This window comes from Podarcis cretensis (genome assembly GCF_951804945.1).
Source record: "Podarcis cretensis genome assembly, chromosome: 5".
NCBI lineage: Eukaryota > Metazoa > Chordata > Lepidosauria > Squamata > Lacertidae > Podarcis > Podarcis cretensis.
Window position 1 is genome coordinate 47,094,068 of NC_137174.1, and position 25,182 is coordinate 47,119,249.

General features: G+C 42.9%; 1 protein-coding gene and 1 long non-coding RNA gene across 12 annotated transcripts in view; one reads left to right on the forward strand and one right to left on the reverse strand.

The window, feature by feature from the left end:
- Nucleotides 1-17,703, forward strand: part of LOC307216467 — a 51,848-nt gene extending 34,145 nt beyond the window's left edge. The window contains exons 3-5 of one of the 2 annotated variants that reach the window (XR_013839095.1): nucleotides 16,409-16,555; nucleotides 16,838-16,886; nucleotides 17,205-17,703. This is a non-coding gene — a long non-coding RNA (uncharacterized lncRNA). Of the gene's footprint in view, nucleotides 1-15,908; nucleotides 16,050-16,408; nucleotides 16,556-16,837; nucleotides 16,887-17,204 lie in introns of those variants that run through there. The other variant, XR_013839096.1, reaches the window with a different exon arrangement.
- TACC2 (transforming acidic coiled-coil containing protein 2) overlaps nucleotides 1-24,606 on the reverse strand; it is a 166,486-nt gene extending 141,880 nt beyond the window's left edge. For 4 of the 10 annotated variants that reach the window (XM_079976616.1, XM_079976614.1, XM_079976617.1 and 1 more), the window contains exons 1-2: nucleotides 12,008-12,164; nucleotides 8,050-8,128 (exon numbers count right to left, since the gene is read on the reverse strand). In XM_079976616.1, coding sequence (XP_079832742.1) covers nucleotides 8,050-8,082 — 33 coding nt within the window. In that variant the 5' untranslated portion in view covers nucleotides 8,083-8,128; nucleotides 12,008-12,164. Of the gene's footprint in view, nucleotides 1-1,004; nucleotides 1,125-8,049; nucleotides 8,129-12,007; nucleotides 12,183-20,142; nucleotides 20,256-24,429 lie in introns of those variants that run through there. The other 6 variants (XM_079976608.1, XM_079976619.1, XM_079976607.1 and 3 more) reach the window with 5 other exon arrangements.
- Between the last annotated feature and the right edge of the window lie 576 nt (nucleotides 24,607-25,182).

Here is a 25,182-nt window from a genome sequence, read left to right on the forward strand (position 1 = left end):
GTGAGATGACAGCTCCAGTCATCCTTGAGCACTGGCTTTGCTGGCTGGGGTTGATGGGAGTTGGATTCCAACAAAATCTGGAGAGCCACAGGTTCCCAATCCCAGTTACAGGGAGTGCTTTCTTCAACATCAATTTTCAGCAAGATTTAAAGGCCCTTTCTTATTTATAGTGCAGTAACAAGAAACATATATGATCTCGTGTCATAAAAGAAGAAGAACAACTTGACACAGTGTGCTATTTCCCCCTTTAGATAATAGCCTCCTTTTTGGTGCAAGAATGATGAGAGTGTCTTCTGTTTAGTTTTTTTTAGAGTACAAAGATAAAGTAAACACAAGCAACTCCAACTAGCCAAAGTATTAATTTTACCCTGGCCTCAGCTGATCAAGAGCTAATGAAATGAGATATTCTCATCTGCTATATAAAAAGACTCTCAGAGCCAAAGAGTGAGAAGCACGTCAATAAAAATCTACTTGTGGACTGTAGCAGATGCTGTTCAAATTGGGCATTATGTTCATATTACGTAAGACTTCGCCCCTGCAAGTTCCTCCAAAGGCTAAGTTTCTGAACCTAGTTTTAAAGCCTTAGCAACAGTGTTAACAGCGCACTGCCACAATATTGAGTTTCAAACATTCCAAGCAGGCTGAAGCTTCTCCATTCGTCATCAAGCACTTAATTATGCATCTCTTTTAAAAGCAAACAAATCAGGTTTTGAACTACTTAGGAAGCCTGGAGGGAGGGTGGGAATGTTAATAAACTTTCTTAATTGGCTCAAGTGAATCTAGTTCCTAGGTGTACGCACACAGAGAGAATCTTCTTCCTGTGGTACTTTCCTCATTAAATGTGCAGCCTTTTAAGGCAGTTGTTGCAACATGCCACAGTTCTGGCTGAAAGTCAGCTTCGAGGAGTTACGCGAAGTTTCCATTCCTAATAACTCTGTGTTTACAGGGAGACGAAGTGCTGGAATCAATCTTAGCAAGGCAGACAATAAAGCTGTTCTTCTTACCTTTTATTGTCATCACATCTCCCATTGCACTTTTCTGAAGTCTGTGAGTGCATACGCACATAAGCAGAGAAACTCGCCTGGCACAAGCTTACGAGACCTTAAACCTTTGTCTGTTACACTCATCAGTAGACTGGCTCTGAAGCAGCCACTTCCTCCATAAGGAGCTTAGGAGGGACCTATCTGACTGCAGGTGAACGCTGGGAAGTGGACCAAAGGTCATCCCCATGGCGTCAGGAATCAGATTTCAGGAACAATTGCCAAAGGAGCCGAGGAAGGGAGGATGAACACATGCTAGCTCTTAAAGGCTGCCCAGAGCAGGCCACACAGCCATTCGGCCAAATATTACGCACATGTGCAACTTAGCAGGCTAGGAAAGGAAAAATAAGTGTGTACGTAACAGTCTAGAAAATTAAAAAAAGAAGAAGATTTAATTGTCCTTGTTTGCAGCAGCCAAGGAACCAGACTAAGTGCACAGGTCTGAAATGGCTCCTGGATTACAGTGTTTGAGTTTATTACTGCGGTCTATGCGTTCGGGCTGCAATTCTGCACACACTTACCTGAGAGTAAATCCCACAGAACTCAGCAGGGCTTACTTTTGAATAGGCATGTATAAGAATTGCACTGCCAGTCTGCCTCTTTGACTTGACCTTGGTGGAAAATTCTGTATCGTTGCCCCTTCTAAGCAGTAAGTCATGTGCAATGTGATCCCATGCATGCTTATTCAGAAGTAAGATCCTCTCTGTTCAGTGTGACCTACTGCCACATGCACACAGAATTGGTTTCTTAGAGGCAAACTAGGCAAGTGGGGTTAACCACATGTAGTTTATCTAGGTATCTGCTCTGATCCATATAGTAGCATGGGCAGGAGAAGAGTGAAGCAAAACTGACCCATTCATACCTCTCTCTCTCTCTCTCTCTCTCTCTCTCTCTCTCTCTCTCTGTGCTCCATCACTTTGAGCATAGAATCATAGAATCATAGAGTTGGAAGAGACCACAAGGGCCATCAAGTCCAACCCCCTGCCAAGCAGGAAACACCATCTGAGCACTCCTGACATATGGTTGTCAAGCCTCTGCTTAAAGACCACCAAAGAAGGAGACTCCACCACACTCCTTGGCAACAAATTCCACTGTCGAACAGCTCTTACTGTCAGGAAGTTCTTCCTAATGTTTAGGTGGAATCTTCTTTCTTGTAGTTTGGAGCCATTGCTCCGTGTCCGCTTCTCTGGAGCAGCAGAAAACAACCTTTCTCCCTCCTATGTGACATCCTTTTATATATTTGAACATGGCTATCATATCACCCCTTAACCTCCTCTTCACCAGGCTAAACATGCCCAGCTCCCTTAGCCGTTCCTCATAAGGCATCGTTTCCAGGCCTTTGACCATTTTGGTTGCCCTCCTCTGGACACGTTCCAGTTTGTCAGTGTCCTTCTTGAACTGTGGTGCCCAGAACTGGACACAGTACTCCAGGTGAGGTCTGACCAGAGCAGAATACAGTGGCACTATTACTTCCCTTGATCTAGATGCTATACTCCTATTGATGCAGCCCAGAATTGCATTGGCTTTTTTAGCTGCCGCCTCACACTGTTGACTCATGTCAAGTTTGTGGTCAACCAAGACTCCTAGATCCTTTTCACATGTACTGCTCTCAAGCCAGGTGTCACCCATCTTGTATTTGTGCCTCTCATTTTTTTTTGCCCAAGTGCAATACTTTACATTTCTCCCTGTTAAAATTCATCTTGTTTGTTTTGGCCCAGTTCTCTAATCTGCCAAGGTCGTTTTGAAGTGTGATCCTGTCCTCTGGGGTGTTAGCCACCCCTCCCAGTTTGGTGTCATCTGCAAATTTGATCAGGATGCCCTTGAGTCCATCATCCAAGTCGTTGATAAAGATGTTGAATAAGACCGGGCCCAAGACAGAACCCTGTGGCACCCCACTAGTCACTCTTCTCCAGGATGAAGAGCAATTGTCTCTCAGCTCTGGTCACTTCCTGTATCAAAACTGGACTGGGAAGAAATTGCCTAAAGCAATGGAGATGTAAGGTAGGGTGGTTGTGCTTGCCACCACCATGGTCTGAATGTAAAGGGAGAAGCCTTTTCTCCCTCTTTTATAATACTAGCACTTAGGGGTCAAATACTGGGAGATTCAATATGAGCAAAAGGAAGTCCTTTCCCATCCAGTGCATAGTTCAGCAATGATGTTCACCACCACAGGATGCAATAATGACCCCCCCCCCAACTTGGGCAGCTTTAAAAGTTTAGGCAAATTTATGGAAGAATAATACTACTAGTCAGTGGCACCTGCCCTGTGGAATGCCCTCCCAGCAGATGTCAAAGCAATAAACAACTATTTTACTTTTAAAAGACAACTGAAAGCAGCCCTGTTTAGGGAAGTTTTTAATGTCTGATGCTGTGTTGTTTTTAATATTCAGTTGGAAGCCGCCCAGAGTGGCTGGTGAAACCCAGCCAGATGGGTGGGGTATAAATAATATATTATTATCATCACCATAATTATTATTAGGCTATTATCCAGGATGGCTATCTCCAGTATTGGAGGCAATATTACTTTGGAGCACAAATGGCAGAAGTTCATGGTCTGTTTGTTTCCATAGGCATCTCATTAGCCATTGCAGAAACATAATGTAGAACCAGATGGGCTGTTGGTCTGATGTTGATATGTTAACACTTCTGCCTATTTATGTTAAGCACATACATAGTTTCTATGAAAATGGGACAAAAATATATTTTTATATTTTAGTAAACCATGGATTGCAAAGCAACTTTGTTGTTGTTGTTTAGTCATTTAGTTGTGTCCTACTCTTCGTGACCCGATGGACCAGAGCACACCAGACACTTCTGTCTTCCACTGTCTCCCGCAATTTGGTCAAACTCATGCTAGTAGCTTCAAGAACACTGTCCAACCATCTCATCCTCTGTCGTCCCCTTCTCCTTGTGCCCTCCATCTTTCCCAACATCAGGGTCTTTTCCAGGGAGTCTTCTCTTCTCATGAGGTGGCCAAAGTATTGGAGCCTCAGCTTCACGATTTGTCCTTCCAGTGAGCACTCAGGGCTGATTTCCTTAAGAATGGATAGGTTTGTTCTTCTTGCTGTCCATGGGACTCTCAAGAGTCTCCTCCAGCACCATAATTCAAAAGCAACTAGGATTCTATAATTTACTTGAATGATGCACTTGTACAAAATAAAGCCCAAAGGATCTAGATACATAGACAGTTGCCTTATGCTGACCATTGCCTTATACAGACCACAGGTCCACCTAGCTCAATATTGTCTGCACTGACCAGCAGTGAATTTCCAGGGTTTTCTAGGACTGAAACTGGGACTTTTTGCATGATACTGCTGAGCCCCGGCCCATCTGTCTCATGCTCTCCAGTCTTTGGCAGAGGAGACAAGTTTTATACTGAGCAAACAAGAGTCTCACAGTCTGGTGGTAAGGAAACCCAAGAACTAAGCCATTTACATGAAATCAAATATGCCCCATTAGATTTAAAATAAAATAGTAACTTCAAAATACACAGTTCTCAACACTGCAGAACTTCAGGGATAATCCCAGAGGCAGTAGCTTCCCCAAACATTTGTGTTCATGACCTTTTCGTGTTGCAATAGATTCTTCAAAGAACTTTACACTGTTTATCCTCCAAACAGGTGCAGCACAGGCTGTGACAACTTGACCTGCTGCTCAGCAAGCGTAAAGGTCCCAGTCCTGTACATTGCTTCATAGCTGATACTTTGCTGCAGTTGGGACAAATGCAGCAACCACCTTTTATAACATTAGGACAATTTGTATTCATCCCCTCCCCCTCTCCACAGGAGACACAGGGTAAATGGGCAGGTTTTCTACTTGGAAGAGAATAGGGGAGATTTATGGAACAAACCTCTTCTGCCAATATTTGTTTGTTAGTAGTAAATCTAAAAGGAACACTGCAGGACATAGGAACAAGGACACAGGTGGGTGGTTTTAGATCTAAAAGTATTACCAGTAGGCTACAAACCTCAGCTAGATCTCTGCAGCTGAGAAGTATGTAACTGATTTCTTCTAAAACAGGAGTAGGGAAACATTTTCAGCCCAAAGGCCACATTTGCTTCTGAGCAACCTTCTGGGGTTACATGCCAGTGATGGGCAGGGTCAGAGGCAAAGGTGGGTGGAGCAATGTATGTGTACCTTTGTACAGTACAGTGGTACCTTGGTACTTGAACAGTTTGGCTCCTGAATAAATCAGCTCCCGAATGCTGCAAACCCAGAAGTAAGTTTTCCGGTTTGTGAACATTTTTCTGAAGCTGAACGTCCGACGCAGCTTCCGCTTGAGTGCAGGAAGCTCCTGCAGCCAATGAGAAGCTGTGCCTTGGATTTTGAACAGTTTTTGAAGTTGAACGGAGTCCCGGAACAGTGGGAGGAACCAGCTGGGGAACCCCCAAGGGAAGAAGGCTCAAAGCCCAGGGAGTGGTGGTGGGGCGACGATGAGTGGTCACAGGGAGAAGAGGGAGAAGACTGGGAGGTCGAGGTGTCAGACGCTGGGGAGGTAACAGGACTTAGTGAGCAGGGGGAGTCTGTGGCAGAGAGAAGTTCGGAATCAGAGGCAGAAGTTAAAGCTGGGGAAGAAAGGTCACTTGGCAAAGATGAGTCTGGCTGGTGAAAAGACACAGGTGTCTCCCCAGCCTGCTGTGACAAGCTTTGCCCCTGCCCCCGACTCCCAGAATCAGAAGAAGCATGAACAGGGCAGAGAAGACATTGGCTGCATGCAGATACAGTCTCATATTGCTTGGGAGAAACCCTGGAGTGGAAGAGACAGGCAGCTTTGGGGAGGCAGGAACCTTCAGTCTCAGCAGGGATGAGATGCTGTGCTCATTAGACCTGACCCTCTGCCAAGTCTGTGCAGATCGTGCTTTTGCTAATAAAGAGTTAACTCCAACTTGCTCAGTGTGATTTACTGCCAGCTTGCTCTTGACAGTAGGACAGGTTCTATGCATACCACACATTCACACAGCCCTCCCTATCCTCTATCCAGGCAAGCAAAAGGGAAATCAAAGTTCAAGGACACATTTTAACCAGGCCAAAATACTCAAAGAGCGTGTGAAGAAAGGCAGGAGAGGAGGTAGCCTCAGGAGAGTCCCAAGGACCAAATAGAGGAGACTGGGGGGGGGGCTGCATCTGCCAGGGGGGGCTGTTCTCCGTCCTTGTTCTACAGTCACAGAAACCTAAGATGTAAGAAAAACCTCAAGTTATCAGAGCCAGAATGTTTACACAGTCCAAGGTCCATTATTTCCTTGACCTTCCTCTTTGTTTCCCTCCCTTCCTGCCTTCCAACATTTCATCCCTTCAGAAAATTCCAGCACTCTGTGTAAACAGCCTTGCAAGGGAAATGCATGTAAAGCCAAGAGAACTTTGCAGTTCTCCACAATAACTTGGAAAGTTGGGTTCCAGTAAACACAGAGGGGCAGGGCACTGGCACAGGCACAGCATTGCAGGCTCCTCTGTTACCGCCACAGTCAGCTATTGTTGTAACAGAAAAGTGGCTTATGTAACAGCACTGACTTCCAGTAATAAATTCATTGCTGTGTTCTAATTCACATGCAGGAATTTAGTTTCTTCTCCACCCTTCCAGAGGGAGCTCGCTCACTGCTATGCAGTGGGAGATGCAGAGGAAACACTTCGCCACCATACACATGGTTTCCTTTCCTTTAACTGCATCACCTCCCTTGCAGTATCGAAGCAGATGATAGCCAGGCCTTCCGAGCTCTGTGCATTGCACCATGTAAACCTTACAGCCAGCTGATTGCCAGGGCTTGAGAGGTTCCCACATAAGAGCTATGACTGTTGATGCTTGCAAAAGACAGTGCACAGGGCTTTGCAGGTGATACCCATCAGACAACTGATGTTTCTTGAAAACCCCTTTAGACCAGCCACATCTTTACCATCAGGTGTAGGACAGATGGGAATGGCTTGGTTGGGCAAAACCACCTTGTTGATCAAAGGGGGCTGGAGGCTGTGCAACCGCTACAGCAAAGGTCAGAGCTCTGTGGTCTGAATTTGGTTTTCCAGGTCTCTCTGGCTGGCCCTTGGGACTCTCCCTAGGACATTCACCCTTCCCCAGGACACACATCTCACCAGCCCTGATCTACATCCTTCTCAAGTGTTTTTCCTTTGCAGGAATGTGTCCTAAAAATGTGATAATGTTGTCCACTTGCTTGGATGAATAGAGAAAATGTTGGATGGAGAGATGAGTATGTGCAGAGATGGTGTAAAATCACTTACAGTGATTCATAAATAAGTTTGCAATTAGTGTCAAGCACATGAATGTCTGTCCAATCACAAACATCAGACCTGGAGGAAAGGTCCTCCTCTGTGGAACAGGCCACAGTTCACTTTGGCAAGAACTTTTTGTATCACTAGTACTACTTACCTGTGGCTTCTAAGCATTGTTCTACATTTTGTCACCCATTCTGAAGGTACCAGTGCATTCCCATTCTCTGCCATATCTCTTCAAGCCCTTCTTTGTTTTTTTTGTCTAGCCTTCAGTACCAGTCCTCCTGGCTTCTTAGCTCTTCTGTCTCTGTGCATGGCCCAGCCCAGTCTCTTTGAGAGCAGCCAGCCCAAATCAATACCTAATCTCAATTGCAGGTAGGTAGCCGTGTTGGTCTGCCGTAGTCGAAACAAAATAAAACAAATCCTTCCAGTAGCACCTTAGAGACCAATTAGGTATGTTATTGGTATGAGCTTTCGTGTGCATGCACACTTCTTCAGATCTCATCTAATCCAACTGATGGATTGCTGTGCTATAGCTGGCCTTCCTGAATCAGGCTCCTTGCTGGTGTGAATCTCAGACTGCTGCTCTAGGAAACTTCTCCTGCAAATATCAATATCCTCCTCCCTAATAATAATAATAATGAGGAGGAGAACTTGAAAGGCATGACCAGCACTTTCTTAACCCAATGTCTAATATGATTCCTACTAATTTAAAGTTTGAGCTTTTAAACACTGAATAACATTCCTAAGAAGCTCTGGTTAGTTATCTTGAAAGTATCATCCCACTCACCTGATTTTCTGGACTGCTGTTTTCATTGCCCATTTTGATAAGAAGGTCTTGAAATCACTCGCTACATTAAGAAAGCCAGCTGCAAGAAATGAACATCTGTGTAAATACTGTGGGGAAATAACTTTCAAGAAGACAAGCCTCCTGACCCCGCACTCATGATACCTCCCTGAGCTGTTCCCAGTACAGTGGTACCTCGGGTTAAGTACTTAATTCATTCTGGAGGTCCGTACTTAACCTGAAACTGTTCTTAACCTGAAGCACCACTTTAGCTAATGGGGCCTCCTGCTGCTGCTGTGCTGCCGGAGCACAATTTCTGTTCTCATCCTGAAACAAAGTTCTTAACCTGAAGCAATATTTCTGGGTTAGCGGAGTCTGTAACCTGAAGCATATGTAACCTGAAGTGTATGTAACCCGAGGTACCACTGTAAAAATTATTGCCAAGGCTTGCAATGTGCCCTGCAAAGACAGTTTTTATGGCAAGGGTAGATTAAGTATGGAAAGCCTTGTGACAAATCAGATATTTGGAGCCTTAGTTTACTCATACCCCCCACAGGGTCAGCCCTGCCATTACACCATAGTGAAGTGGCCTGTTTCAGCTGGCACTTTGAGTCAGGACAAATGACGGCTGTGGTCTCTAGACACCACATATGATGCTCCTGTGCCACATAGGGTTTCCCCAGCATTGAAGTAGCAGCTTCACAAATGTTGATAAAAGTATGTGCTCCCTATTGATAATACTACCCCCCTTTCCTCTAGTTTTGCATTTACACATCTGATTTGCTAACTTGTATTTGTCATTCATGCAGAACTAGACCAGATTCTTACACAAATCATTTATGCATCATTCTGAGTCCTAATTTTAGCAAAGTGACACAATCAAACATTGAGTTACCCAGAGATTACATTAGAACAAAACCCTTGTGTTGCTTTGCTTATGTACATAATCACACATGCACTGCCTAGTCCACTGATGGTGGTGGTTGTTGCTTTGTTAATATATGACTTTATTGGGGGGTAAGACATGCACTTCTGAGTAGACAAGCACAGAATTGTGCTGTAACACTGTTATTCTAACCAGGACGTGTAAAAAGCATTAACATGATGAAATTCAATACCCATATGGTATGAGCATATGTCCTATGATGTTTTCTTTTCACCTAATTAGAGCTAATCTCTTAATGTCTACTTGCACCAATCACTATGCTGCAATGCTTTGAAATATTTAAAAACTCCCCACCTTCGCTTTAGGCTGGAATGCAGAAGCTGGCCACACAATAATCCTGTGCATGTTTTCTCAGGAATAAATCTAATGGAGCTTGTCCCCAAGTAATTATGGATAGAATTGCAACTTTGGCATTCCTATTTAATTTTATTCCAGTGTAAAGGCACAAGGGGTGTTTCTCCCATGCGTTGTACCACTCTCATACAAAATGGCAAACTAAGTGCCCCCCGTCAAGTTATGTATACATTGTTAGCTAAGAAGATACCTTTGCAACATCAAACAATGAATTGCCATTGTTGAATTCTAGTATTTTAGTATGCTGGGTTGTGTCTATTCTTCATTTCTCCTACTCCCTGATTAAAGGCCATCTTTGGTGCCACTGAACCGAACTGAGTATTGTGTTTCTAGCCAATGAAGTCAAAGCTGTGACTATTTGGACACTGGGAAACAGGAATCCCTGGGATCCTAACAGGGTGGGATTTTTAATGGTGCAACTGGAGTCTCCCCTTTCTTTAAAAAAAGAAAGAATGATATGGAACATATTGTGCAGGCTACCTTCTAAGCCAACCCAAGCAGAAGCAGTGCTTTCTTTCAGGGGGAGCTCACAGGAACTCAGTTCCAGCACCTCTCAGCTGGACACCATTGCCATTATAAGAGAATGAAAGAGGCATTTATGGTGAGTTTCGTCACCCCTTTTTCTAGAAAAATAGCACTGAGCAGAAGGATGAGGATAATGCTTGATCTGGCTCTGCAGGACAGAACACTTGCTGGAGCTGGAAGGGCTCATTGACTTCCAGCTCTATTTGTCTATGATGCTAGCACCTCCTCTCCTTTCTGGAGGGAAAGATTTGTGTGGATAGTTGTGGGACACAGATGGAGAGGAGAGATAGGATGGGTTCTTGGAGGGTGTTGAGGATGGGTGTACTGCTGAGGCCTTCTCTGCTTTGGCTGCCCACAGAAGGACTTTTTGAAAGGGGAGAGCTCAGAAATGTCATACCTGTAGTCATTCTCTTTGCTGCCCATTGGCCTGGTGGAGCAGGCAGCAAGCAGCTGCTCTGACCATGGAGCAGTTTTTGGGAAGGGTGGGTGGGTGTGTATCTCTGTGGATGGAGTTGTGATCAACCCACTTACTGCTCTATTTGTTTTGTTTTGCAGTCATATGGAGCAGTAGTCAGGCAGCTACTTCAGGGGTCAGCAAAATTTTTCAGCAGGGGGCCGGTCCACTGTCCCTCAGACCTTGTGAGGAGCTGGACTATATTTTGGAGGGGAAAAAATGAACAAATTCCTATGCCCCCCAAATAACCCAGAGGTGCATTTTAAATAAAAAGACACATTCTACTCATGTAAAAACACGCTGATTTCCGGACCATCCGTGGGCTGGATTTAGAAGGCGATTGGGCCGGATCCAGCCCCCAGGCCTTAGTTTGCCTACCCATGAGTTACTTTAATGTGTGTATTGGAGTGGGGGAAAGCACAGGAATTGCCTGTCACTAATTATGAGGGGTTTGTTGTTGTTTTTTAATGGCAGTGGGTGAGTTGAAGGAACTACAATAATAATTATCCCATTACTGTTGTTTTTGTTTTGCTGCCTTCTAGCATGTGGAGCAGGCAGCTACTTGAGAGGGGCCTCAGTTGAATATGATGGTGAGGGGAAAATGGCAATTTTTTCTAGTTTCTACTGCATGCTTTAGAGCAGGGAGTGCTCTGAAACTTGGGGCAGTTTGGGGGAAGAGCCCAGTGCAGAGGCACTGTCATTATTGTGGTCATATTTTCCTAGACTGCTTCAAGTTGTTTGCAGGTGGGGCAGTGCAGAAGCTTTATCACCATAATAATTAGCATCATAATTAGTAACATGGTTTTTTCTGGGTGGGGGCACTCATTCCACAGGCATCGTCATTATCATCAACTTTCCCTCCTACCAAGCGAACAGCTTGGATAGTTCCCAAGTTGTCTGGGAGAGGGGAGCACAGAAATATTGCTATCCTCTCCTCACACACCCTCTTGTTTTGAAGCATTTGCATTCATTTAGGTGAAGGAATAGGATCACACACACACACACACACACACACACAACAAAAAAGGGTCGAACACAGGGCCACACAGACTATAAAGTCATCAATGCTCATACATCTTTTACTTAAGCACAATACCCTCCATCATTCCTCCTCTAGAGCTGTTCGGTTCACATGGGTCTCTCCCAGCAACAACACCCCCCTTTCTCTGATCCCACCACTGGAATTCTTAACTCAAGAAAATTGTAAACCCCAGAGACAATATGAGGCAGCCAACACACCACACCATGTGAATGCTTTACCTAGCTATGTAATTCCTCCTCATATGCCATTCATAATTAATATCTCAGTATAAACCGTCACTGAAAATATCTCTGACCAAACATGAATACATTGCTTCACTAGACTCTTAATTAAAACACAATTCTCTTCATTGAGGGATTACAAGGTTTTGCATAACCCACTATGATCAGGTTTCACAAATAAGTGACATTTGCATATTGATTTTTTGAAGAAATAACAAAACCCAATCAGTAAATTTCATTTGTGTTTTCCATTGTTATTCCTAAATAACATACTTTTAAAGCATGCTGTTTTAAAATACAGTCTCAGCTCAACTGTATTTTAGAATATAGTGCTCATGTAAACCTTGTCCCGTGAGAAACCTACTCTTTGTTGTGAGAAACAAAAAGACTTAATAGGAAGAAATTCTTAGCGCACTTACGTTCCAGGATAATTGTTTTTGTTGTCCCTCTGACCCCCCTTCTGGCACTTCAGCAAATGTCTTTGGCAGCTCACGCTTTCCAGCTGCACACCTCACCAGTCTCCACCTTTGTTTTCCTCCTCTGCCTTCCTCTCCTCCGAATCACATGAATCTGGCTCTCTTTTAAATGACCCACCTTGAATTAAGCATAACCAGTTGAACAAATAACTTTGACTCCACCCCAGGTACAGAGCAGAACCAGTCAGTTCCCCACACTCACTTGATAAGTGCTACTTAAGAGGGAGAGACAGATCCCCGAGGATATGGAGTTGAAGACAGACATCGCAGCATATATCAGAAAATGGAAAATTTGGTTACCTTCCTCTGCTTTCCCATCTTATTTAGAGGGCCAAGGCACATATGACCTGTGGGCTCTTTGTGGGTATCACCACACACACACACACACACACACACACACACACACTGCAACATCCACAAACACTTTATTACCATCTCAGGACTCTGAGCTTACATTTTAAAATACTGCATAAGGAAAACATAAGGGAAACTTTTTTGTTTATTATGTAAAGTATTTTCATAGCATCCTTCATAAAAAATGGATTTAAGGGCAGATAGGTAGGGCAGACACGGGTGGCGCTGTGGTCTAAACCACAGAGCCTAGGGCTTGCTGATCAGAAGGTTGGCGGTTTGAATCCCCGCGATGGGATGAGCTCCTGTTGCTTGGTCCCTGCTCCTGCCCACCTTGCAGTTCGAAAGCATGCCAGTGCAAGTAGATAAATAGGTACCGCTCCAATGGGAAGGTAAATGGCATTTCCATGCTCTGCTCTGGTTTGCCAGAAGCGGCTTAGTCATGCTGGCCACATGACCAGGAAGCTGTACACCGGCTCCCTTGGCCAGTAAAGCGAGATGAGCGCCGCAACCCCAGAGTCGTCCACGACTGGACCTAACGGTCAGGGGTCCCTTTACCTTTTTAGGTAGGTAGGTAGATGAGAGAGAGAGAGAGAGAGAGAGAGAGAGAGAGAGAGAGAGAGAGAGATGATAGATGATAGATAGATAGATAGATAGATAGATAGATAGATGATAGATAATACCCCACCCATCTGACTGGCTTGCCCCAGCCATCACTTATCCACTGCTGTCACTTTGCCTATATCCCTCATGTTCTTGCTTTGGTACTCTAGCAGCAACAGACAACATTGGACATAGCCCTGGAGAAACTAACACTTCCATCACATCAAAATGTCTACAGTGAATAATGCACAGCCCACACATCTGAAATACGTACTGCTTATTACGGCATGTGGGGTACAGAGGTGGACAACAGGACTAGGACCAGCTGCCTCAGATACTGCTGCATCGGGGGATTTACATATCAGTAATCTGCCAGTTTTAGGAGGAAGTGAACTACCCTCCAACAGGGATGGTTGAAGGGCAAGTACAAGTGAGGAAGCAGAACTGGGAGTGAACCAAACCCTATCAGGTTGAGCTTCAGCCGCCAGGCAACTGTGAAGTCAAGTCTCACCATGTGAAATGCAGGCAGTAAAATAAGTGGGAACCCTCATGTTGCTTCAGATGGGCAGGTACATAAGATCAAGAATGAATTTGTGTGTGTCTCTGTGTTAATGAATTCAGAGTTTCCCTTTGGCCTGTTTGTTTTCCCTGCTATCTTCAGAGAACTTTGCTGCTGTCAACTGCCGACATGACCGTCTGTGCTGGGAATAATTTCCCAGTGATTCATATTTGATAGGTGGAGTCGCACAGACAGAAACTCTTTGAAATGAGGTGATGCAAGAAGCATGGCACCTGTTTATGCTATGAGTTAATAGTTATTATTAACCCTTAATGTCAGCTCCAATGACTACAAGAGATTGCTTGACAGAGTCTGCTTGCATAAAACTACCAACTCCTAGGCAGACTTCAAGGTCCAGTGCTTAACATAATTCTGCACAGTGCTGTGGCATGTTAGCACAATATGAAGACATTCAGCCTGTTTCTATACAAATTTAGACACACCCAAACCCACTGAAATCATCAGGTTTAGGAGATGCACCAAACCCTGTGCCGAATTGTTGCCTAAAAAGAAGTTCAGGCCAATGGATTATTACCTTGTTTGCACCAGTATTCTGGGCAACTTGTATATACACAGCAGAGCTATACTGCTGCCAGTGCTTTTAAAGAGACACTGTGACAGCAACTGCTCCAGAAATGGTAGCACAACACCTAGAAACAAAACAGCAAGTATCTCATAGAAAGCGCACCTGCCTTCCTGAGTGGGATATTGTAGGAACTGTCTATATGGGTTTCTGGAGGGATGGACATGTCAGTCTTTTGCTGCAAAATGGTGAAGGGTCTTCAAGACTAACATAATTATTACGGCAGATGCTTTCATGGACAACAATCCTCTTCATCAAGTGTACTGAGTGTTATCCCAAGTTGCAGCTTTGGCTCTTGTATTTACACAGCTGGAAGAGGGAGTGTTCCAAAAGCCAATTTCCCTATCTCCAATCTGAAGTGGTTCAGTTCACTCTGCTATCACAGATCTCTGCCAGTTTATATCCATCTCATTTTGATGTATGTGTTGACCATGCATATGACAGTATATAGCTCTCTCTCAAATAATCTGCAGGGCTTTTTATAGGTTAGTTGGAGCCTACCATCCAGGCTGCAACTTCTATATAAAAGGCCCACGTGGTTGCCCCATTTAAAATGATCTTCCAAGCACAGTGGGAGCCTCTCTGAAAAAAAGTGGTTCCCATGCAGCTCAGGTAACCTGTAAAGGACACAGCTCCTCCTGCCACTTCCGTGGGGAAGACCCATAAAATTGGCCCCACCATGTGGATGAGTCATTCAGATGTTTCCCCACCTCCATCATGGATCTGCAGTTGGACAAGAAACTCCTAAGTCACAGGGAGAACACTTAAAGGGCATCTCAATCAGAGATAGCTGTTGGAGGCTGCTCTTTTGAGTGTAAACAAGCAGTCAGTGACTCACACATAAAGATCTGTTTTGCAGGACCATCCCTGTCATCAGACAGAGTAAAGCAGCTGCCTCGGGCATCAGATACTGAGGGACAGGTGGGGCGGTATTAGAGAACAGAGCTATGTGCACCATGTGCTGTCTAAGCTAGCTTGTTGTCCTCAGGTGCAGAGGAGGATGGTGTCATTGTTGATGCACAATTCAACAGTTGGCTTCTCTATGTAGAATGGAGAGATTGCCAGCTTGCCCTTCCCCTCATACAGCAAAATGTATTGGGCCAACCCTGAACAGTAGTTATGTCAGTACGTTTGCAGCCTTGAAAGGCAAGAGCAACTTGTGTTTCTCTCCAAGTATCATTGGACTATAACTCCCATCAGTTCTAGCCAGCATAGCCAGTGGTTGGGGATGATGGAAGTTGGAGTCCAGGCTTACTTAAAATAATGAAAGAAATAAAGTAAAAAGGTGGCACTAATTAGTTTCTGGGTCTATTTTTACAGACGCATCTATTTTCACTTTATTGTTGTGGTACAACTCCAGTAAGCCTAAGCAGGAAAAGACTCCCCCTGGAAGGAACACGAAGTCATTTAATGAACAAAGTGTCTCAGTTGCATTGCAACCTAGTAATTAAGGCCAGTTGCTAAACCATATTATCATGCTTTCTAACTGGATCATGAGGCTATGGAAGGGAGCTCCAGCAGGTCCTTCTGCTTGGCTGTTGAGAAGGGAATGAACAAAACCAGCTTCTGTTGCCCCAGATGGCATAATCCCTCAATGCTTCAAACAAACACCCAACCTAATCTGCTTCTCCTAATGAGAGAGCTAAAGTTGTGCAACACATGTGCTTTGCCAGCCTGGCTCTGGCACTATTTATACCTGATGTGATCATTTTCCAGTCACTAAAACAAACCCCCAACAGTGTGAGGCGATCTGTTTTCAGGATCTAGGGACACTTATATTTAAAGGTGCTTGTGCAATACCCAGTGAGACTTCACTACACTTGCAAACACTTTGGGGAACTTGGAAGACCAGATGGCCAATATGTAGCTTTCCATTTTGTTGCAGAAGGGTAGGACTCATATCTTGTAAATATCACTGGCAATAAGGTTCTAAGTTTTTTAAACAGGAGCTGTGAGCGTAGACCTTCTCCTTAGAAAATCTGCTCTGTAAAATTTGACATCTCAGTAATCATGCTCTCTGCCCAATGTGGGTGCCCTAGACTTTGGCTGACTCTGGCTTGTCTTTAAGATGTGCCTCCACTTATGCTCAGCCTGTACCTTTGTAAATACATTCAACTGTTGAAAAAAAGGGGGCATATGCCTCTGGTGACCTCCTTTCAAAGAAAAACAGAAGCCAGGTAACGGCTGTGCCCCAGAATTTCTTGCTTATCAGAGACATGGGGTGAGCGTGAGAGTATATTATTTCCAGATGCTGTATCCTATGGCTCTCACATCCACATTAGATGTGCTGCTTTTAGATCTGAAGGAGATCCTGTTGTTCTCCCTCCTGCTTTCTTCACCTGCCTTCCCACGCCCAAGCAGAAGCTCATCTCTAACCTGAAATGACCTTGTTAGGGTGGGTAGGTTCAGGGGTGGACTTTGGTAATATGGCACCCTGAGGACAAAATTTGGCATACCCCTTCCAAATATTTCTTATTTTCACAATAATCCCTTTTGGTACGTTTACCTGTATATTTACCCATATAAATATAGTTTGTTTGTTGTTACTACTACTACTATCACTTTTGCACCCCCTCAACTTGGCTCCCTATGCAGGGGAACTGCCCTAAATCCAGCGCTTGGTGGGTATCTTAAAACTGGAACAAATTAATCATGTACTTTCTTTGCGCTACTTCAGTATCAGACTGGCATGTCTCTGAATACTAGTGTCTGAGGGTTACAAGCAGGTGAGAACTATTGGACTCATTTAACTACTGCCTTCCAGATATGCCTCAGAGTGATGTACAAAATGCAACACAAATCTATGGAAACAGTTAAAAAACAACACAGAAAGTAACCACAAATATGTTTAAAAACAATACCAAATGCACCCGTGGCGGAGATCTGAATGGGAAGCATCCAGATTGGGGAAGCATGTCACATCCAGTTGATGGGTTTCCCATAGGTATCTGGTGAGCCCACCTTGAGAACACAAATCTGGATTCAATGGGCCTTTCCAGCAACACTCACCTAAGGTGCGTTGTAAAAATTTTATGTCTTGGCAGGAATTGCTGCAACTCCCGTCTGCAAGTTACCATCCAGAATGTCCAGGAATATTTCCTCCCAATAACATATACTCTTCTGGAGAGGAACTGGTATTTGGGAATACAGAAACCCTATCCCCCAGACCTCACTGTTTTGATCTGGAGGAGAGCCAAAGGTTGGCCAGACTCATCGACTCTGATCCTAAAAATATCCACACACGTAGAACCCCAATTTGCAGCTAAGACTTGGAGTCTGTTACTGTTTGCAGAGCTGAGGCCAATCTATGCATAATCCTGGGACAAGGGTAAGGGTTTCGGTGTTGTGTTGTTGCTCACAGAAACAATTAATATGAAAGAAAACAACCCAAGGTTTCTTCAGTCTAGGTTTTTTTTGGGGGGGCATAGTAGATATACTCACACAGTGTACCCCTAAAAGCCTCATGCACCCCCAAGCTAAGTGCACACTAGTGTTACACCTGTATGTATAGCACAAGCTAATTGTAGTTGGGCCGGAATCAAGTTATAGTACATAGTACATAGTACATAGTACTATAGTACATAGAAACTAACACCAAACACCCATGTAGACTGTCTTGTGCTGGAGTGTTCATTTTTTACACAGTTCCCTTTCTACGTGTTTGGCTCCTCCAGGCTGGTGCTTGTTTGTTTGTTTGTTTGTTGCAAATTTTGCGTATTCTGCAACATGTCATTGGTGCTATAGCAGTGTGTTAGTGGTGAATGGTTAGTGGATTTATATTCCTCTTTATTACGGTAGTTGTTCTTGAATGCTTCCCTGAGACCTTAATGATTATCTGTGGTTTTTTTCAAATTATGTTTTAGGTTTTAGCGGTGTGCATCACCTTGCTACCTTATAATACGGTGGTATAGAAATACTTTTGTAAGTAAAATAAATAAAAAGAACCTGCCTGCATTGTTGCTGGTTATTTTTGGGCTATAGCACAGCAAAAGCAGGACCAAACAATAACAACCACCATGTAACATTTGTAGTATAAAACACTGCAGGACTTCAGCAGAAAGTTATGTGGAAAGAATGCAGACTGCCCCTAGGCTTTTTGCAGGTGCAAACAACATTGACAGCAGGGTGGTGTTTACTGCCCCAATACCACCATGAGCGCAAATAATCATGAATGCACAATAAAAAGGGTATTTGGAGAGACCCCTACATTGGTGCTAAAGTGATAAATGCAAAGAAAGCTGAGCATGCACGTGACTGGGGAGAAATGAAGCATCACAAAGGTGGCTGCTACCTTTCTGTAGATAACGTCAAATGAATGGGACAGGCCTTCATATTTTCCTGTCTAGAAATGTAAAGACAGCAACTGTCTGGCAGTTCTGAATAAGATTCTCCAGTACACATCCAAATCTCCATGGGCTCCATGCATCTGCCATGATACTCTCCCACTTGCCCCTTCCTGTCAGCATTGCAAACAAATTTGTAGTGCTAAAAGAGTGAAGCCTGGTGCATTGCAGTTTTGGGGCTAACTGGAAAGCTCCCATTTCCAAACTTCAAGGTCCCATGTGCAGTGCGCTACATGGTCTATGTGCCACCACAATCTAGATGCTTCTGTTGTGCCTGCTGAGACAGCTGGTGTAAATCAGGAGACACTGGGCATAACAAAAAATACCTGGTGCAACTTTGTATTGCTTTATGCTTTTTTTGAAAAGCTTGCAGCCCCCCCCCCTTTTTTTGAAGTGGCTGATTTTATATTTACATCAACAGAATTGTTGAGTGCTGCTGTGGTCAGAATGCCATCTGTGAGCCACTGGATGTATTTCGTCTTTAATAACATTGCAAACTAAGTTTAGCCAATTTTGAAGCTGATTTGAATGGAACATGAATTTTCCTTGACACTGGAAATATCACCATGATTACCGCTCCCTTCAATAAACAAGGATTCTTGTCCTTTTCAAATAACTCAATCTTCTGACAAAAACAAATGTTGACCACAGGTTTCATACAACTTTAACTTAATGGTGGATTTTGGCTCAGCACAACTGCGTAATATTCCAGATCTGTGGGTAACAGTGACTAGTCTAATAAAGAAAGTGGTTAAATGTAGTCATCAGCCTGTGAGTTGGGAAGGACTTGGAAACAGTGAGCGATAAACCAGTCGGGATGTTTTGCAGACAGCTTTTTCCAATACATTTTTCCTTTTCTATAATATTTGCCTCGCGTAATAAGATAACTCAAACCATCTCCACTGACTACTTCACTTCCACTGATTTGCAACTGTTCCAGTTACATTATTCCCCAGTGTGCATTTCATGCTACAAAAATGGCTGCAGTTCCCCATTCGATCCATGCTGTAATGAGGGGTGAGTCTACCCAAGCATACATACCACTTGGCCACTGCAATGGCAAGTTTGCGTGTATATAAAACCTTGCAAACTATTATGGAATCAGTTTTGATGAAGTGGGTATTAAAATGTTTTAAGGAAACCTTTTTTAAAAAATGACATGCCCAGTTTACTGACACCAGTGCCCTACCTCGGTATTCAAGGTATATATACATTTGTAGTTTAAAGGGGAGGCGGGAATATACATGAAAGCTCCACCCTTTTCCAACATCCCAGTGTATGCCAGCTCCATGGCAGATGTCCTACATTCAGTGCCAAGGTCTGCACTTGAATGCCTTCCCCAGATTAGGAACCCTGGGGAAGTTTAGGGAAGGGCCACAACTCAGTGGAAGAGCATCCATATTGCATGCAGAAGGTCCCAGATTCATTCTCCAGGCAGGGCTGAGAAAGATTCCCCATCTAAAGCCCTGCCAGTCAGTGTAGACAATACAGTATTGAACTAGACAGTCCAATGGTCTGACTTAGGATATCGCAGCTTCTTACGTTAGGTTTCCAATTGGAGGGAAGCATTCAGTTGAACGTGGTTACCCTAAACGCTCAGAAGACAAACGTGAAGCCAACATACTCAGGACTTACATACCATCTCCCTCCTCTCTTCAAGTCCACACGTGTTTCTCCAAATACATGAATGTATACAGAAGTCAGAACAGGTTTCACCACAGCTTGCAGACAACAACTGTGTGCAATAAGTTCCTGTTGAAAGAGAAACTCATTCGCCACTGGAGGTAACATATGCAGAGCTGGACATGTTGTTTTATTTGGTTTCCCATGCAGCAACCTGTTCCAGATACTTACAAAAAACAACAACAACTGTGTGCATGCAGCTTTTATATTGGCTCCCTCCCATGTTCCTAAACTGGGGTGCTCAAGTCTTGCAGACAACATAGGATAAAATCTTGATTCCTGTTTCCCATTGTACCTCAATCCAAAACCTGAGCGAGGCAAATGTGCTTGTCGAGTCCTAACATGCACCATGCAGTATGAAAAATTTAATTAGTCGAAGAATGTGCTTGTGTGATGTTTCAGACCTGCTGAGCGGTGCGCTTGTAAACGTGCCATGATGCCTAATGTTCTTTTTCTCAAAACGGCAGAGCTCAGCATGCAGATTCCAAAAAGAAAGAAATGTGAGTTTGTCATTCATGTATAGCTTCAGTACAAAGCTTTACAGCAATGGGTGTGTTCGTCGCCTCAACACTGCTCTGATTCCACCTTGGAATTAGCTCTTTCATGAAAAAAACAAAAACAAAACCTACATAAAACAAACCATAACATCCCATGATTTTGACATCCAGTCCTTATGACTAGGAGAAAATGGACATCTCAACTTCCTTGTCCAATTGACTAGTTAGGTGCTGGTAGCAAGCAAAATACTGTAGTACATTTCTGTAATGGTGTTGAAATCTAGGCCTCTGATTCGAACTCCATTAAAGTTTTGGAAACTTTGCAGAATATTTTTTTTCAGAAGCTATTCTCTCTCCCATCAGGAATGTCAGCAGCTCTTCTTTGTAAAGAATCCAGGTGGCCAACAATTAAGGCAAGAACAGATTGCTCTCAGTTAAAGTATATTAAAAGAATTTCTACTAAGCCAATTGAGCATTTTCCTGTGCTGTGCTATATGGAATTGGATGATAACCAGCTCTGGAAAGCGGCTTGTCAAGATGCTTTAGACAAGTATTATTTTCCAGAACTGTGGTCTGCATTGACCAAAAAGAAGTGTCAAATAAATGATTGGCTCTTCTGGATAGAATCCAGAAGGGACCTGCAACCAATGAGAAATGCCCAATTTCCCCCTTGGTATTCACTCCTGAGAACAGAGCATTCTACAGCAAATTATCTGGCCAAATTCTCACCAATTTCCTTAAGAAATGCCTTTGTTTAACTGTGTTTCCAAGTGAGGCCCACTCTAGTCTTGGATGGCTGCTGTTACAAGGTCCCATACGCAGACAGACTTTGTATTTGTGGCCAACCTCAGGTGGAAGACATCACTCATTATCTGTTAGCCTGCCACTTATATAGAGACCCAAGAGATCGCTTTCTGAAACCTTTGTTCACAGAAACACATAGGTACACTATAAATGATTTGATTTCTTTTAAGTGACTATAATAGCTTTGTAACACAGTAGCCCTTTGTCCACTGGCTGCAAAAAAAAACACTAAAAAGGAAAAAGGAGTTCAATAAAATTGCAACAAATTGTTTTGGTAATTCAGAGGCTTAATGTGAAATCAGGCTAGACTTAAGCTTGTTGGTGTCTCTGGTATCTTCTCTCTCTTTCATCATGGATGTTGGCTTATTTTTTGATGTATGTTCTGTAATATTTTATTAATACTATTGTTACAAGTTTGTCATGGCTAGAACAATAAACATATGAACTTGTTACTTGTTAAATTAAAATTTTAGTTACAGAATGGTTGTAGTAAATACTTTGCAATACCAAACATTTGGAGTCCTTGTCAGTTGCACACTTCAAAACTTTTTTCACATTTAATCCAGTTCAAAGTTCTGTTTAAACTGGTTGCTATGCAATTCATCGACCTAAGAAAAGACCTGCTGGATCAAACCAAAGGCCCATCTAATCTAGAATTGTCTTCCTGCATTGGTCCAACCAAAAGGGGGGGATGGAATGGAGTGTGCTGTAAAAGGGCATGTCTGTCTGTCAATCTGAACATTCAACACAGCAACAATTCATTGAAGTTCCCACTTGTTTGCTGTTATTGTTAAGTATAATGTATTTCATCCTTCAAACACAAACACACACACACAGAGAGAAATCAATCCAGGCTCAAACCCTGCCCCCCCATCAGCTATGAAGCCCACTAGGTGGTCCCAAACCAGCCAATTATCTTTCAGCTCAACCTACCTCACAGGGTTGTTGTGAGGATAAAATGAGGCAGAGGGGAAGAGAAGTATGCAGGTCTTAAATACAAATACTTGCAAAACAATAGTTAGGCTAAGGATCTGAATATGTGAAATTGTAAAACAATATGTTTAAAGTTAAGATGAAAAGAGATAAAGATGTTAAGAGGATTAAGTAATTTTTATGAGATATTATTCTGGAAAACCATTACAATGATACATAATGAAATTCAGCCAAGGGAATCTGAGGAAGTCATTTAACTATGATATTAATATTGGATCAAGTTCAGTTATGATTTGTGTTTGTTTGTCTAAAAATGTGGGAAACTAATAAAAAAATTTGGGGGAAAAGGAGAAGCATGCAGGTCAACTTATTTTTGTTGTTGTTATTATTATTTATGAGATTTATATACCATCCTTCATCCGAGGATCACATGGCAGTTCACATTATAAAACACACACACAATATAATTACAAACAATACCCCCCACAACTTAAAATGCCATAGATTGTTTAATTAGTAAAAGGCCTGGATGAAGAGGGATGTTTTCACCTGGCACCTAAAGATATGTGATGAACTTAAATTCCTTGGAAGAAAGGGGGACAGGAATATGAATATACTAAAACTGGACCAAACATTTTATTTCAGGCATCCCCAACCTTCGGCCCTCCAGATGTTTTGGGACTACAGCTCCCATCACCCCTGACCACTGGTCCTGTTAGCTAGGAATGATGGGAGCTGTAGTCCCAAAACATCTGGGGGGCCGAGTTTGCCTATGCCTGTTTTATTTTTTATAGATGCTCAGTATATATACAATATATACACAGTAGTTCAAATAACCTATGCTATTATAATTTGGTTTAAATCAAAATATAAATGTAAGTTGCTTAAACGTTTCATTACATTCAAGAGGTATATGATTCAATGACTTGAAAACAGACTCTGTATGCTCTGTTGGTACCCAATAAAATCATAATAAAACCATAATTTATAAAAAATATATTTTATATAGATAAATATTTATGTCGGGTGCAATGGGTCAGTGCACCAGGGGTCAGAATCGTCTTCCCCTACCATCCCTTTAAAGAACAGAAACAGATCACAGATGCTGAAATTCTGCCCCTACATGTATATGTGGAGGCATCTTGAAATGTGTCAGGTGTTTTAATCAAGTCATTCAGGTGAGAAAGGTGATGAAAAGAACAGCCTTCACCAATCTGGCAACCTTCAGATGTTTTGGACTACAGTTCCCATCAACCACAGCCAGCTGGAGCTAGGGCTGATGGGAGTTGTGGTCCAAAACATATGGCAAGCACCAGGCTGGTATAATATAAGGCTTGAATAATTGAAAGCAGCAAATACCATCCCATGCATTCCTTTTTATACCTGAAATGTATGACAAATAAAATCAATGTACTGTATAAATGTGGTAAAACAATTAAATAAATGCCAGCAAGCAGCATTTTCAAAGTTATGACAGCCTAGAATAAACATCTATGAAAAGTACACCTTTGATGGTTAATCTGCATCATTTAATCTCAAATTGGCATTCCTATTCCGGCTTCAAAATTCTGAATGCGTTTCCAGACAGCCACTATTTTGGAGTGTGATTCAATTGTACGTCGGCAAATTCAGGTATATGGAGCCGTTGGGGCTCTTGCTCAATAAACTTGCTTCCTCAAAATAACGGACCTTTTGCAATAAGGCAAACAGTGGATAAATGCACTGGAAAGTGTGGAATGAAACTTGCTTTGTCATAGCCTCCCCACAAACAAATAAGAATGAATGCTCAATAAACATCAGAAGCACCTTTACACATACAACTTCAGCCTGTAATGCTGAAAAAGGAAAATCTCTTCACAACTTTGCAAGCTGAAGGTTATAAACCACTTTTGTAAAGAGGAAAGGAAATCTTTTCCTGTAATACTCTGCAAAAGCCCAGCTAACAAAATTATTCTAAGCTTTCTGTTGTCAAAAAGGATTTGCAGAAGTGTGATTTAGGATTTACTTACCTCGTTTTCCTCCTATCAAAAAGCAAAAACGGTGCCCCTGATCTGACAGCGTCCTTCACTCCCTGCCTTTTCCTCCTGTGTGTGTGGATCCCTTTCCCCCTGGATCACATGAAAGTGTTCTATTAATGTGAATTGGCTTAGGTTTGAGAACACTATGCTGGATAGCCGTGAAGTGTAAGGAATCTGACCCTGGGAGCTCAAAGCTACAACACGTCAGTTCTCTGCAGGAATCCCCCGTTACTGGATGGGAAAATAGCATAAAAGGAAATGCACTCCACATGAACACACCCTCCCAGGTGCTGTAAACTAAATGCAGAATGTTTTATTCCTTGGTTTATTACTAAATGCAGTATTTATATATTATGCCAGTACAGCCCTTTGGGATTTTAACTCTGTGTATTTTTGGTTTCAACTTTAAAACACACATACTTAGACGCATAATACCTCTCTGCTTGCTCACTGGATAAAATTAGGACCAGGCTCGAATTGAAGCCCACACAGAAACTTGAAGGCTCAGATCCTAGCTGAGAGCAAAGTCCCACTGAATGGGACTTATTTCAAAATTTACATGCACAGGATTTGGCTGGGATCCTGTCCAGCCCTGCCTCCACATTCTCTTCTACAGGAGGATCAGCAAATGCAATTCCTAAATGATTAACAGCACTACTATTTCAACACTCCCTTTTCCCCCAGAGAAGGCATTACTCTAAAATAAAAACAAAAGGTAGAAGCCATACTTATTTACAGTATTTA